The 15,551-nt window shown below is 47.2% G+C and overlaps 2 protein-coding genes across 2 annotated transcripts; both read left to right on the forward strand.

Moving 5' to 3' along the window:
• The first annotated feature begins 5,996 nt into the window (after positions 1-5,996).
• Positions 5,997-8,502, forward strand: BC939DRAFT_411424 (drug resistance transporter, EmrB/QacA subfamily). Its single transcript, XM_051552939.1, has 4 exons — positions 5,997-6,354; positions 6,702-6,832; positions 6,950-6,970; positions 7,069-8,502. Exons 1-4 carry the CDS (start codon positions 6,137-6,139, stop codon positions 8,397-8,399), a joined length of 1,701 nt encoding a protein of 566 aa, XP_051411719.1. The 5' UTR covers positions 5,997-6,136; the 3' UTR covers positions 8,400-8,502.
• Positions 8,503-12,025: 3,523 nt separating this feature from the next.
• BC939DRAFT_477494 (kinase-like domain-containing protein) lies at positions 12,026-14,478 on the forward strand (the record flags this gene model as incomplete). Its single annotated transcript, XM_051558680.1, has 2 exons — positions 12,026-12,457; positions 13,816-14,478. The coding sequence occupies 2 exons, from the start codon at positions 12,026-12,028 to the stop codon at positions 14,476-14,478; spliced, it is 1,095 nt and encodes a 364-aa protein (XP_051411720.1).
• Between the last annotated feature and the right edge of the window lie 1,073 nt (positions 14,479-15,551).

A 15,551-nucleotide genomic window follows, 5' to 3' on the forward strand; every position in this document is an offset into this window, starting at 1 on the left:
TAACGCTGCTAGGGCATTGCAAACGACGGTATCCGGAGAGAGTCGATCTAGGAAGAAAGGAGGACTTTATTCGTGTGAATGCTGCTATCTAGATCTACTTGTAGATAGAGTTTATATACTGGCTGGGTCGATGTCAACAGTGCTCTGGAATGTTGTAGGAAATGGGCGAAGCACCGATGGCACCATTAGTGTACTGAACCAAGCATAAACCTTTTGCAGGGATGCAGGGAAGAGCATACAGTAAGAACACCATTTATAGGGGTCAGATGCTCATGGGAGCTCTCGGGACCAACTCTTGATGGTGACCATAGTTTGCCTTTGCAGGAGAGTCCAAAAACAATGTAGTACAGCTGTTGGCATGGATCAAAGCAACCAAACAAACAGCAAACCTTGCTGCAACGTAAGATGGCACTCCCGATGACTACGATTAGAGCGAAGCAAGGTGTCGTTGACAGAGATCCAGATTACGATTGACATTGCATTGACCGCCTAGCACGGATTATTATTCGATACGTGCCAGCTACAACGCTCTGCCATCGCGTCCTGAAAAATCGTGGACGTTGCTCATCCGGAACGAACTCAAAGAAATAAAGTTGCTAGAGACACCCACTTTGACCACGCATGCAAGCAGCTAACCTTCTAGGATCCCGTAACTCCCGTAACCCCTGTAAACCCTCGTAACCCCCCGATAAGGAATAGAGTTGCTAGAGATGCTCACTTTGACCATGTATGCAAGTAGCAAAGCCTGCCACTCACTCACACTCACACTCAGAATCACATCCGAAATCGTCCTGTATCATGCACACTCTCAACATGCCTCGAGGACCGATGTGGGAAGACTACAAGAACTGCTTTTTTCCTATAGAGAAACAGACCGCCGATCACAAGCTACGCTATCATGTCACCCCAAAGACCTCATTTGTGAACCCTTTGACCCACATCATGGTTGGTGTGGGGAGAGATCCCACGTATGATATGTATTATGTGTGCACCAATGATGAATGCTCCTACAAGTCAATCCTCTCCTCGAACCCACGAGCGTACTTTCGTGAGTGCAAATTCGTTCTGCAGGACCACCAGCGGAAATGTCCTTGGTTATTCAAAAGTTCTTCCGGTTCTTCGGGCCTTTCAGGTTTCATTATCAGAGCGAGTCAAGAACATACAGAAGATCGCCAATTGACTCCATTATAATGAAGATGCAACGGCGAACATGGTTGAAGCTTTGAATGGTGTGTCATCCTCTCGTGTTCAGATTTTGAGAAGCATGGAATATAATATGTGTCCCGCCAGGAACACAGAGATCAGAGCTTCCAGTCCGCCAGTTTTTCGCACATCATAGATCTCTTCAACACCCTACCTGCACTTTCGACGTCTTCTAAAGCTATTGTACTATTGTTGTGATATAGATGAAGGAGGACCACTCATCATTCCAGATTTATCAGAAGCTAGTTCGGTTTACTCCGCCTGCACTCAAGGCACCCTTCCCCGTCCATCGACTCTCAGAATCTGCCGGCTGACAGCGACGAGGAACATGAGATTAAGACCACCATAATTGAGAGCATCATGGGTGAGGTGGCGGACCAAGACCAGCAAGACCATTAGGAGGCCGAGTGTGGCCATGAACAGCGATATTGCGGGAGTGGGGGTGGTGGGGAAAAGAGGGGTCCAAAAATAGCAGCAAGAACAGCAGCAAGGAATGAAGTCCGTAATGCCTTGATATTCTTATGAATTTATGAATTGGCGGTTGTGCTAAGCAATGCATAGCCCGGCTTCATGGCTGCATGATCCCTTCCCCATAAGTGCTTCCTTGTTGAATAAGGCGGCATTTCAAATGAGCTGAGTGCTCTATGACGCCCAAAGTGCTGCGCCTAATTCCGCTGGGGGGGAGGGTTATTTTAACAGACATGAACATGAGATACATAGTCCCCGAGTAGTCTTTTAAAGGCATTTGCTATGTCTTGCTTGGAATCACATACTGTACACGCTGATATAGTCTGACACTTCTCATCCACACAGCTGGAACCGCACCTCTACACTCCGTCCCAACACATAAGGCACATACCGGATCTTGGCGCACTTGAGGACTATCCGTCTATACAGAGCAGAGCACGAAGGTGCCTCGCTAGGCCCATGAAAACGCGACGCGCTATTGTGCAATGCCCATGGGTTGCCAAGGAATAAAAGTCTGCTATTTGACAATCCCGGTTGCCAGATATTAAATTGTTACTCCTTGACAGCCTATGAGTTGTTCCCCGGCAACCATGGGTATTGTCCAATAGCACTTCGTGAGGAATCTCGCTGTATTCCCATGAAGTTAAAGATGCATCCTCGTATTCTGCGTGTGCAGATGGATAGTCCTCAAGGGCATCAAGGCCCATTATGAACCTTTAGATGATGGGACGGCGTGCAGAAGTGCTAGTCCGACAGTTTCGATGGGAGGAAGTATTATAATGGGTATTATTGCAAGACTCAAAGGAAATGGGCTTTCCGATTTAGTCAACTAATGAAGGAGACAGCTGATGCCGCTGGGACATATGGATCAAACGGGCCAGAGATTATTGCAAAGAGAAGTGTGTTTGATTTATTTGCTGCGCCTGTCCTGTTTGTTGTCTGTAAAGTCGTATCGTTCATGCCATCAAAGCTGTCCCAACTACTGAGGCTAAGGTTACTGCCCTAGTCATCAAAGACTTCATCGGTGGGGTCGGAAACAGTTGAACAACCGGGACAGGCCTAACGCATCAGAGAAGTGAATGAAAGTCAGCATATATAATGTCTAACTCGGTTCAGCTGAGACTTTAGTTTATACAATACTTGATCAAATGTCCCATTAGGACCTTTACTTTCTCACGGTTCCCTAGAGCACCTCTGGTCTCTCACACTCCCCAATTCAGTTTACTAGCAGTCATACCGTTAACATTGCTCGCTTCCAATGGCGCCTCATATGCAGACATATTCATATTCAGCATAGAACTCAATCTCGACCTCGCCTCCCTCCGTAGGATTCATGCCTGGAGCAATTAAATGATATGTCAGCTCTATGGTACAGACCGAGCTAGTATCTCCAGCAACAGCGCCAGCGCATCCATTCTGTTCGAGGAGCGTACGAGAAATGTCCATTGCCCTGGCTGCTCTGTTACACAAAGCACGCATGCACGGCACACGTGTGTTGGTCTGAGCTGGACTTGAGCATTTTTTCGACAAGGCTGGTCTTGAATGTTTTTCAAAGGCGCACGCACTGCAACATTGCCCATGTAGTCCGGAGAGGGCGACAGCAAGGAAAAAAAAATACCTGCCGATCAAAAGCAATCTGGCATCGACTCGAAGAACAGCAGGCTCGACCAATGAGCTTAGCGGCTTGCCTTCCCCTGAAAGGATACAGCCCATTCAAGAGACCCATCCTCATCACATCGATTGCCGCGCACTCTGTTTGTATCGCGATGGCCATTTCTACACTCGTTTTTATGCACATACGAGGCATGCCCAGACAATCCATGGCTCTGAATGCATTTGTGAATCGAAAAGTCGAGCTCTGTCCCATGCACGGCCAATGACCCTCGGAACTCGTTCTTGGTGCCGACCGTGAGAGCGAGCAGGGCTAATGCAGTGGATCGATGGTGTTACCGATGCCGGAGCTCGTTCATGCGTACGACTCAAGCCTATCATCGCCATGTGTAACTGCAGGAGAAAGAACGCGATTACACAAACAGTGCCACACTCTGGACGACATCGATACCTCATTTGGTTCCTGTGCCAGGGTCCATAGATATTTATCCCGACCCACACAGCCTAACTCCAACGCAATTGTCCGATGGTATCCATTATGAATATTTCTTTCTCAAGAGAGTAATGTATTTCAAATACCACCTAGACTACAAAAAAAAAAGTATTTCAAATGGCGGATATTGCTGAAAGGATCACGTGTAACATGGACATGGATATTCGGCAAAAGACATCGATATCCTATGTTCAGCTTCTTGAATCGTCTCTATCTCCCCCTCTCTCTCACGGTGTTGACTAAATGGACACGAGACAACAGCATTAGAGCTGACAAAGCTTAGGCTGACATCAAAGGGATAAGGCGAGCTACAAAAAAGGTCGGCCTCGAGCCAACTTGGAATATGTTCGTTCAATTCATTCTGGCTCTAGACAAAATGTTATAGATTTTTGCTCAGAGCCGACCTTTTTTGCAGTGGACTCAAACAGTTTTGCACAAGTGCAGGCGTATAGCACTGAGTGCCGGTTTTTTGGTCCAGGCACTCACTTCCTTGCACCACAGGGGTTGCGACACGCCTTCTGCACAACCGGCTGTAGTTCATCCCTACATATGTGTAGTCTATTGTACATACATCTTCCAAAATGGCGTGTTTGTTCTCCAATGAGCCACTCATGAAAAATACCATGTGGGACAAGAATCCACGCATGCTCAACTTTAACACGCGTCTATGTACCAAAACTTGTTTCCAGAATAGTGGACATCGTTTGGGTGACAAACCTGCTTTGAGGCCAAGGCGCTGTGTTTATAATCCGATATAAGAACAGTTGGCTGTGCGAAGTTCTACTTTCGGAACGAGTACAGATCGGAGGAAGGGTGCAGCCAAAGTTTTATCACTTCCGGCAGTCAATCAGAAAAGAAGTTTTCCGAGATGAATCATCTGCTCAGCACTCCAAGGCCAGTGGCGAACGAGAGATATGAAATTGAACATGGACCAGGTGTCGTTTCCAATTTTAACGTGATCTGGATAAACGCATCTGATAAGGCGGTCGATAATGCATCCTATTTGCTTTCTCTCTCATGAACGCTAGACTTGTCAGGAACCAAGAAACTTGATGGATGGGGGTCCTGCTGCCTAAAGTGTTCGCCAAGGCTAGTCGCGACAGGAACCTAGAGGTTTTCTTGATACCCGGTAATTGACAGCACGAGGATGTGACGCAGGCCAAACTTGTTTGTTCAACAAACGAGGAGCCTCTGTCTTGCGCCATGCACATGGGTGCACCAATACAGCGTGTAATTTCAGGAAATGCACTATGGTGGCATGTGTGGCCTGTTCCCTATGGCAGTCTTTGTTTAACGCTAGGCGACCTTGGCAGACGGGGCGGGAAAGTTCATTGATTCCCACAAGGAGAACAGGGACCAGGACAAGACATGGTCTTATTTGTCGTGTCCCCTCCGCCCCCTCCCCCTCCCCCGAGGCAACAATTTGTAAGCTATAGTCGAGGTCCTTGGAACGGAAAGATGCCTCACTTCACTCGAAATGGAAAGCAGCCCTTTGTTGCTTCCCGTAGACCACCGGGAGACATAGGGACATTGGGAGTACGGCGACAGAGCCAAACCTGTTTTTTTTGGGCCCTTCCTTTGGTCCCGCAGTAAGAAGGTAAAATTTTAATAGTTTAAGAAAACCGGTTTTCTGCAGACACATCGTACGTACGTTTTCTGTGCTTGAGTTTGAATCGAATAAAGATTAGAGTGTAGAGGAGCGCTGTTCATTGGTGTTTCTGAATCCCGTATCGAGCGATAGTTGAGATGGACAGCGTGCAGCAAGAGACATAAGGTAATGGGCCTACACGCTCGCCATAAGTCAATGCAAAGGAAAAAGATTAAATGTAGATCTATATACTCGAAGGAGAGGATGGAGGATACGAAAGTCGTGGGTGGAAAGCAACAAGGGCATGGTGTTATTTTGCAGCGTGTATAGGCCACAACTGCTTTGGCAATCAGGTTATCATGCAAGATCGATATGAAAGACCTTCCCTTCCAGCCCTCCTTGGTGTCCTTCTTTTAGTCCGCTCTTCTCTCCCCTGGTGCAAACCCGTTTGGTGACAATGTCTACCCTGCAATAAACAGGACTTACACATCAACCAACTCAGGCTCAGACCCAACTCTTATTCTTATTATTTTTAAGAATATTCGTCCGATCCCTTTTGTTCTCTCGATCACTGCGACAGTTGTTGTCGCCGCTTCATCGCTCATTCTTATAAAGCACACTATCTTCCACACCTTTTTCTCGAAATGCTCAACGATCCTCAACCGACCCCTACCTCCCTTGAAAGCCAATATCCCTCTTCTTCACTCAATAACACTTCACATACAACTCTCTCCGCTTCAACTACAGTACATAGTACACATAAACGAGACTAGATGGCCTCATCAATCTCGTCACAGTCGACGCAGCTCGACAACATTCAGATGAAGGCCACCAAGGCTGGCTCCATCCACAGCCACCACTCCACTAAGAAGGAGCTGGGTGCCGAATCTTCGCAACAAAAGGCAGAGACCGACAGTCTCGACATCGAGCGTCAAGAGCATACCCCTGCACCAGCCATCAGCCATCGTGCCGCCATCCTCCTCTTCGTTGGGTAGGTCCAGCTATCCTACACTTATTAGTTTTTTTTGTTGCGATTTTGTCCATCAGAACAAACACAGCCATCGCATTCATTTTATCACCGCAAAATCTTTCCTACCCATTTTCGCCCTCAGATTGTTCAAACCCTGACCTGTAAAAGCGGTTGCCACCGACGATCATCAAACATTTCTTGTCGTTAATGATCGCTTGTACACTTTTTTTTGTGTGCCCAAGAGTGGTGTTTACAATGAATGCCGGTTAATTAAGCGCTTTATGTTTGTTTACAGCTAAGTTTTTCATTGTTTGCTTGCGCGCTTACTGATCAAACATGCATTCTCTATATACAACTTATAAATATAGTCTGGCCATGGCTACATTCCTGGCCAGTCTGGATGGCACCATTATCGCCACTGCCCTTCCCAAGATCGCCTCGGACTTCAAGGCCCAGTCTCAAATGAGTTGGGTCGCCACTGCTTACCTGCTCACATACAGTACGCTTGACATGCCCTATCAGGGTTCAGTTATTGATATGTGTGTGAGATATTCAGCTTACTGCTTCTCTAACATCGCCCTTGACTTTTTCTTCATCAACTCAAATCTTTTTATAGACGCATTCCAGCCTCTCTATGGTAGATGACCAACACACGCGCTTTAAAGGCAATGCTCATCCGTATCAACCACATTTTATTAACTAGACGCGTCGTTTGTAAAAAAATCACGACAATAGGAAAGTTCAGCGATATTTTTGGTCGTAAGATCATGATTCTCTTTGCGTGTGTAACGTTCATGATCGGATCAGCCGGTGCCGGAGGGGCGAAGACAATGACCATGTTGATTGTCTTCCGTGCCATCCAGGGTCTTGGTGGCTCAGGTCTTCTCTCGATTGTTCTGATCATTATCTCGGATATCTTCCCTCTGGAGGATCGCCCCAAGTATCAGTCCATCATCTGGAGCGTCTTTGGTATCTCGTCCGTGGTCGGTCCCCTTCTCGGAGGTGTTTTTGTCCAGCAAACCACCTGGCGCTGGTGCTTCTTGATCAACCTGCCTCTCGGAGTCGTCACCATTGCGTCGGTCCTTCTCTTCCTGCACTTGCCCTTTGAGCGCCAGGAGCTCAAGAAGCAGCTGGCTCGTATCGATTACCTCGGCACAGGACTCATCATCATCGCGGTCATCTGCCTTTTGCTCCCCATCACCTGGGGCGGCACGACCTACGCCTGGAACTCACCTGTGATTATTTCACTGTTCTGCGTCTCTGCTGTATTGATTGGCTTGTTGATGTGGGTCGAGAGCAAGGCAGTCGAGGCCATTATCCCTCCAAAATTGTTCCTGAACAAGACTGTCACTGTGCTCTTTGCTGTCAACTTCTTGACTGGCATGGGTTTCTTGGGTGTAATTTTCTATGCCCCCATCTACTTCCAGGTCGTCAAAGGCGTCGGCGCCACTGCCTCGGGTCTTCATCTCTTGCCTATGGTGCTCGGTTTGGTCCTATCCTCGATTGCATCTGGTGCTATGATGGCTAAGATTCGCGACTACCGCATCTTTATCTGGATTGGTACAACCATGATGTCCATTGGCGTCGGTCTCTGCATGCTTCTTGACGCTGAGTCTAACATGGGCCGGCAGATTGGGTTCCTGTTGATTGTCGGTATGGGTATCGGTTTGATCTTGCAGACCTGTATGTTGGCTGCCCAGGCCGCCGTGGAGAAGGAGGACATGGCTGTTGTAACGGCGCTGTGTGGGTTCTTCAACAGCATCGGAGGTGGTGTTGGTATTGCCATGTGCTCCGCTTTGTTCAACAACCATTTGGCGGCCAATTTTGGGAAGCTGTCCACGGATGTATTGGTGGTTATTATGGAGTACAACATTGCAGAATCGATCACGGCTGTGCAGGAACTGCCAGGTCCCGTCAAGGAGCTTGTCATCGGTGCCTATGTCGACACGTTCCAGTTCATTTTCAAGTGCATCACGCCCATTGCCTGTGCTGCGTTCTTGATGTCGCTATTCATCCGCAAGTTGCGCGTCCTCGATCCTTCCGAGGTGATCATGGGTGCTGCCTAAAAAAAAAAAGCAGCGAGGCATTACCACGTTCGAGGGGGAGCTTAGATATCTGCACACAACACACAACACACAGAGAGCACTGCATTTTTTCATACTAGACGCTTAATAATAATCAATTTAGTCTATCCATGGTCAGTCCTGAAATGGATGGAAAAAGTGCTTGTAGTACCCGTGACTAGAATTTGCAAGGACAAGGTACTTGCTCAGAAAGAGGACGGGAGCTCCTTCATCTTTTTCCTCATTGCACATTCAGATTTACATTCCTGATTCGATTCAAACAGCACACCCTCGCTTTTGCCTCTCATAGTCCTATAGCTAATTGAGCCTCAATTTTACTTCCTTCTACTGCACATTCCCGGAAAAAGAATACGGCTTTATAAATCTCCCTCTTCCCACCAAAGTAAAGTGAAGCGTCATGTCTTTATTTAACAAGTTTCTGGACAAAACTATTCTCAGAAAGTCTACCCACCAAGACATGGAGATGGATCCTGCTGCAAGTGAGTGAATGAATTAATTTTAGTCTGTTCTCCATCACCGTCTGTGCCCAATGGCGATCTTTTTGCGGGGAAAAAAAGAAAAATGTGAGGTGTGCACGGTTCACCCCAACAACTCCGAGTTTTTTTTTTTTTCAGAAATGGCAGCGAATCACAGTTTCCGGTTCCTGGAATCATGGACAATTGGTTTTTTTCTGGCCGCAGTCGATGTCCTGCTGCTGTTGACTCCAACGTTATCCATATGATGCCCTAAATGCGTTACTGCGTCTTTGTCCCCATTGATGAGAAAGTATCAGAAATGAGATTTTGTAAAGATGACCGTGCATGGCCCATGCCTATGTTCTTAATATAATGAACATTACAAGGGAGGATAGCCACATGACAATAACACGAAAAGGATTGGATACTAGTCTACTCTAGGTATCTAATTCCTTCCCTTGGCCTTGTTTTCGTTAGGAGAGTGAGTCATAAGAGTTGTGCCTTCAGCGGAATCATATTGCTTTTTTTTGTTTTAAGCATCGGTTTATCTCTTGATTCTATCGGAAGCTATTCACAACTACAAAGAGCAAGGGCCGGCTCGTAAATCAACTTTGGACTTGAGTACCTTCCTTAATCCCCCTCGCCCTTTCTCTCTTCCTTGTTTCAAGGAAAACCACATGTATTTTACACCATGCATGCACTACAGATCGCAAGGCATTTATTAGAACGGAACTATATTACTTAACCCGCTCGCATGACCACCTTGTCCTGCATGTCATCCCTACCTTTCGTATCATTTCTTGTCATGAACTTGACGTCCCAATGGCCGAATAGGAGGCTGGATTAACGCGGTTTCAATGCGTTGTTTCCGTTGTTCTGCTGACGAATGTATTATTTCTGCGAAGCGTTAATACTTCGTGAGAATGCGGGATTGTGGAGTTGCGCTACAAGCAGTCAACAACAGCAGAAGACAGTAGGCTATTAGAGTACTTACATGACGATATTGTGGATGATGATATGGGATAAGACGAGGTATTTTCTCACGAACGATGATGGATGCGGGTGGGGGTTTGAAACGAATGGCGCTGTTCGTTGGCCCATCCGTAGTTCATTTGAGCTGCAGCACTGTGCTTTATCGTACCGTTGTTATGTTCCCCCTCCCCCCTATCGTCAAGTTAGTTGTCTATGGATGGGTTGGATGTAATCTGGGCGTATCGGCAGAAGCAATATTCACTCGTTGGCCATGACAGGCCTCCTTTTTTCTATTCGTTGGCTCGTCAGTTTTATGATTAGCCACCCCTTGCATGCCATGAAGAAGAGGCGATGACGAGAGTTGGTATGCCTTCCTGGCACTCATTCCACTCTGCATGGCCCATCGAGGATGCCATTTGTGTGCACAAAAAAAAAAAAAAAAAACACACACACACGCTGTTTACAAATGATACACACGCACATGGAAGTCCATGGTTGTGTCCGAGTTGCTGCGTTTTTCTCATAAAAGGATGATAGCTCCGGCGGAATTCTCTGTTCGATCCTCTGCCTATCTCCATTGTTTCCCCATCCCTTTCTAGTTAAATTTTTGCAAAATGTTTCTGATCGTAAAAGGCACCTCGCGAAAGAGAAACGCTTCCTCACTCCCGACCCTGGGTCTGAAAAAACTCTTCGTGCCATCATCGTATGTAGATGATATTATGGAGCCAAACGATCTCGGTCAAGTCGCGCAGCCCAACAATGTCGGTAATGGTACGTTGAATAGCAGATCCATTCCACAACCGATGGAGGAAGGCCGCTTTAGCAACGCCGACTCAAGGTATCAAGATAACAACTCTGTCAAGCACGAAGGTAGACTATACAGCTGTATCCCATGCAATTTTTGTTTAGTTCTCTCCGATCATGTTTTTCTTGTCTCCCTTTTCCTTTACTCCTTTGGGAACGCTCGTGTGTCTCTCTACGCAAAGCTGTACTCTACACACTCCGACCCATTCCGCTGTGGTTTTTGTTGTTTGTTGTGGGTTGCTGCATATGCATCATATGCATGCGCGTTTTGATCTCTCGAAGGAAAACTACGTCTGCCAAATGAGGCGAGCAGTATAACAGAATCCATGAGGGAGGAAAAAAGTCCAAAACGGAGGAGGGCGGACACGGACCAAGGTGGGAAAGAAAAATATTTTTGATTGTGTCGCAAGCGATCGCTCATCCCGCTTCCCGCTTCCTCCCTTTGAACGCTTCTTTTTCCGTTAAACAGTTGATGCCGAGGCTGGTCCAGAGAGAGTCTACATTTGTGCAGACAGACAAGAAGAGAGGAAGAAAAAAAAAGAGGTAGCCATGACACAGTGCGATTTGGCGTTGTAGCTGGGCCATGCGCTCCATCTGTTTATATATTTCCTGAGGAGCGAAATCGAAAGGGCAGTGGGTGGGTGTGCAGTCTGCTTCATTCCAGTGGTTACATGTACACCCTTTGAAGTACCTGTTGAACCTTCTTCACGTTCTTGTGTCCTCGTGCGCTTCATAACTGATTTCTCGCCTTCTCTCGCTCTCCCCTCGCCCTCTCTCGCTCTCCCCCCTCCCTCCTGCGACCTCTCTCGTCCAATTGGACCCTTCCTGTCCTCGCGTTTCCTCCCTCTTTGTCACTGTTCTCTCCTCTCCTTTCCACAAGTCCAAGCAACTTCGGGACAACGGCTCGCCACCAACCAAGGCTGCCCACACCTCCAAACCAGCCATACTAGCACCGACCCGCACAGCAGCAGCAGCAGTAGCAGCCAACTTTGTACGCTAGACACATCCCCAAGTGAGCCATCTCTCATTCCTACCTTGGACATTTCCCATCAGCCTCATCAACAACAGCAAGGTGGAATGCAGTCAGTTGAAATGGTATCTGCTGAAACCACCCTGTCGGAGCGACAACAGCTTGAGCAACACCAGCAATTGGAACAGCAGAAGCAGCAACTCTTGCTGCAGCAACAGCAACAGCAACAGCAGCTCCAGCTCCAACATCAGCAGCAGCAGCTTTTCCAGCTCCAACAACAGCAACAGCAGCAAGAGGAGCAATTGCGGCAAGCACAAGCGCAGATACAGACACCGACACCATCAGCGACACCGACCCAAACACCAGCCCAAGTCCCACAGCAAGCACAGGTACATATAGACCAAGCAATGTCAGAAGCGCAGGCATTGCAGACCCAGGAACAAGCAGAGCAAGCCCAGCGCCTAGCACTACTCGCACAGCAGCAATTACAGCAGCAGCGGCAGCAAGCTCAGAGAGGATCTCAACAAGCGACTCGTCGCAAGTTCAATCTGAACGATTTTAGGATCCACCGCACCCTCGGTACTGGATCCTTTGGTCGCGTTCATTTGGTGCAGTCTCGGTTTAACTCTCGGTTTTATGCAATGAAGGTCCTCAAGAAATCTGAGATCGTCCGTCTGAGGCAGATCGAGCATACCAACAACGAGAAAATGATCTTGGAGCGCGTCGAACACCCCTTCCTTATCAACATGTGGGGCACCTTCCAGGACGTTCGGAACCTGTACATGGTCATGGACTATGTCGTGGGAGGCGAGCTGTTTTCGGTCTTGAGAAAAACTCAGGTACGTCTCAGCATTTTGTGAAGAAAAACGAACCGGCCGCAACATCTGCATATCGCGCCATATCCGCCCATCCCATCCCGTTTGTCTACTATACCTTCCGCAAAGCGCATATGCAGTATCACACAACTCCAGTCTTGGTGCACGCGCATTTACATCGACAGCTTTCCCTCATCTTTAATGCATCATTTTTGATTGTGAATCATTGACGCGGGGCATATGCGAGACGGCATGAAGATCGATGGAAGGTGTGCAACCATGGCCCGGAGGCATAAACATGCGATTACAAGTGGAGAAAAATAACAAGAATTAGGTGGAGAACTGCTCCAAGGGGGACAACACACGGTGGGAGAATGGGATGGGACGATCGGGATAGTGATATTGTTCGCTCACTTTTTTTTTGTGCCTTGCATCCAGCTCGTTCTTTTTTGTGCAACTTATACCCTTGTTCTTATTTGCTGTATAACGCTCTCGCATACATGCATTGCATCGTGATCAAAGTAAAGCTGGCGGGCTGTATGCCTGGACAAATGGCCCAGAGTATAAGGGGGATTGCTTCTTTGTTGTGTTATTTCAAATCAATGACCGATTTCCGCCTCTTTGTTTGTTTATGCCAATTTTTTTGTTCATTCTATGGGATGGAGAAGGAAGAAAGGAGCGCTGGGATGACCGAGCGTGCGATACACAAGAATTGTGTGTTCAGTTGCATGAATGCCAACTTCCCTCCTCTTTCCTTTACCCAATGCTGTTATTTTTATCGTGTGTGGGGCGAGCGGAGTGAAATAAATGAAGAGCAGTACGGGTATCCTTGAAGGAAAGAAAGAGGCCTAGACAACACAGTGTGCGCGATCTCTTTTCCCCGTTTATTCGCATGATACGAAATGAGTGCACGAGCACGTTTTTCAATGCAAATGGGGGGTTTGTAGAAGCGCCGCAATGCCAATCGTATTATGAGATTATCTTGTGTGCCCTGTTCTCCCGTCAAGGAAAAAAACCCCCTCCCTTCTCTGTGTGCGGTTCCGCGAACCAGTTCGCACATGCCACTGTTGAATGCGAGGATTGATGGTCTGCGTCAAACCTCGGGGCATTTTACACTTGCTATTCTGAGACTAGTACCTAAGATCTAACAGGGGTCTTGTTTTCAGAGCGACGGCTCGTCGATTATTCTTTCGGAGCAGTCTGTCCAGCTCAGTTCTTGTACAACCTGACCAACCATATCTCCTCTTGCATAATCTGAACTCTTTTTTATATGTGTCGTTGCACAATGCGCCGCTGGCTCTCTCTCTCATGACTTGTTCGATGGACATTGTTCTCATTGATCTTGGCTTCGACAAATACACCCGGATTATTTGCTCTCACAGAGGTTTCCTGAACATGTGGCACGATTCTACACCTGCGAGGTTCTGCTGGCGCTGGAATATCTGCACTCACATGCAGTCATCTACCGCGATCTCAAGCCTGAAAATCTGCTGTTGGATTCGATGGGTCACATCAAAATCACGGATTTCGGATTTGCTAAGCATGTACCTCAGAACATGACCTGGACACTGTGTGGTACACCCGACTATCTTGCACCCGAGATCATTCAGTCCAAGGGTTACGGAAAGGCTGTGGATTGGTGGTCAATGGGCGTCTTGATGTTTGAGATGTGCGCAGGATTCCCGCCATTCTTTGATGAGGACCACATCAAGTTATACGGCAAAATCATGGCAGGCAGAGTCCGGTACCCACCTCATTTCTCACCGGCGCTCAAGGACTTGTTAAAGAGATTGCTGACAGCGGATCTGACCAAGCGGTACGGGAACCTGAGGGGTGGCGCGACGGATATCAAGAATCACGTCTGGTTCGAGGGCATTAATTGGGACATGGTCTACTCAAGACAAGTTGAGGCACCGTATCGACCAACCATTCTTGGTGAGGGCGATTCCAGTAATTTTGACGACTATCCTGAGGATGCAGAGAATTATGGCGTATATCCTGCAGACGAGATGGATGAGCTTGGAATGTACTTTCCAGGATTTTAACTGGAGGAAGAGAGCGAACGAAGGCAAGGGCCCGAGAGGATTGGTGGCCATTGCTTTTGGTCCAAGGATGTATTGTATTATGGAACGTATTATCAGAAAGGTCGAGACCATTTTTTGTTGTTGTTTATCTACCTGGCCTCGTCTTTGCGTCCTTGCAGTCCTACAACTACAGCTGCATCGATATCCTAGCTCCGCATTTTTTGTGGCAAATACCCTACTTTTCCCTTCTTGTCCTATATTTGCGACCTGCTTGGCAATAATGCCACGTCTTCGCAGACAAAGAAGAAACGAAAGCTGTAAAAATAAACATAAAAAATACTTTAATGAATCCGTCCTTAATGAATCCGTCCTTAATGAATCCGTCCTTAATGAATCCGTCCTTGATGAATCTATATGTTGAGCTGATCTTCTTTATATGAGTATATGGCCTCAAGCGGCTAATTTCTTCTCTTGGATACAAATTGTACCGTTAGCAGGGTCGACCACCTCTGCCACGACTGACGACCATCATGCTTTACCATACCTCCCAGAGCAGCACGCCAATTCTCCCTCGATAGTATAGTGCCCCTCATGCTTTCGCAAATGCAAGCGAAAGCATGAGACTGTTACCAAGGGATCTTCAGATGAAACTTCATTAAACAAAACGGCCCTCTTTATTTAAAAATCTGAAATAGAGCTAATAAAATCCAATGCTACTCAGTATTTAATTTTGCCCGCAAGCAACTTCTCAACCCTATGTCAACAATATTAGAGATCCTTGAATGTGAATGCCCATGCCCTTTATTTCCGTTACTTAAAGCCATAAGACTTTTTTACGCGCCTTCGTCACGAAGAGGTGTCTCTTGATGATAATTTTAATCATGCTGGATAGATTGTTGAATGACTTTCGGGGCTGTAAGAATTCCTCAAAGAGCGACGGATCGTCGAGCCTACAGGGTGAGGTATCATTGAAAAAATTTGAGGGAATTTAAGAGAGAAGAAAGATTGGTGCGAGCTCCCGCATTAGGTCGAGAACGTAGTGGTATTGCGCAAGTCATCTTGATAAAGCTTGTGGTTGGGAGTAAGATGGTAGA

Source organism: Gamsiella multidivaricata (genome assembly GCF_025024155.1).
Source record: "Gamsiella multidivaricata strain RSA 2152 chromosome Unknown BC939scaffold_36, whole genome shotgun sequence".
NCBI lineage: Eukaryota > Fungi > Mortierellomycota > Mortierellomycetes > Mortierellales > Mortierellaceae > Gamsiella > Gamsiella multidivaricata.

Bases quoted from the DNA above. Each gene is read 5' to 3' on its own strand.
- BC939DRAFT_411424 (XM_051552939.1), top strand. From the start codon at position 6,137: ATGGCCTCATCAATCTCGTCACAGTCGACGCAGCTCGACAACATTCAG. The intron at 6,355-6,701 runs GTAGGTCCAGCT...TTATAAATATAG, and splicing joins GCCATCCTCCTCTTCGTTGG to TCTGGCCATGGCTACATTCC. The intron at 6,971-7,068 runs GTAGATGACCAA...TCACGACAATAG, and splicing joins CGCATTCCAGCCTCTCTATG to GAAAGTTCAGCGATATTTTT.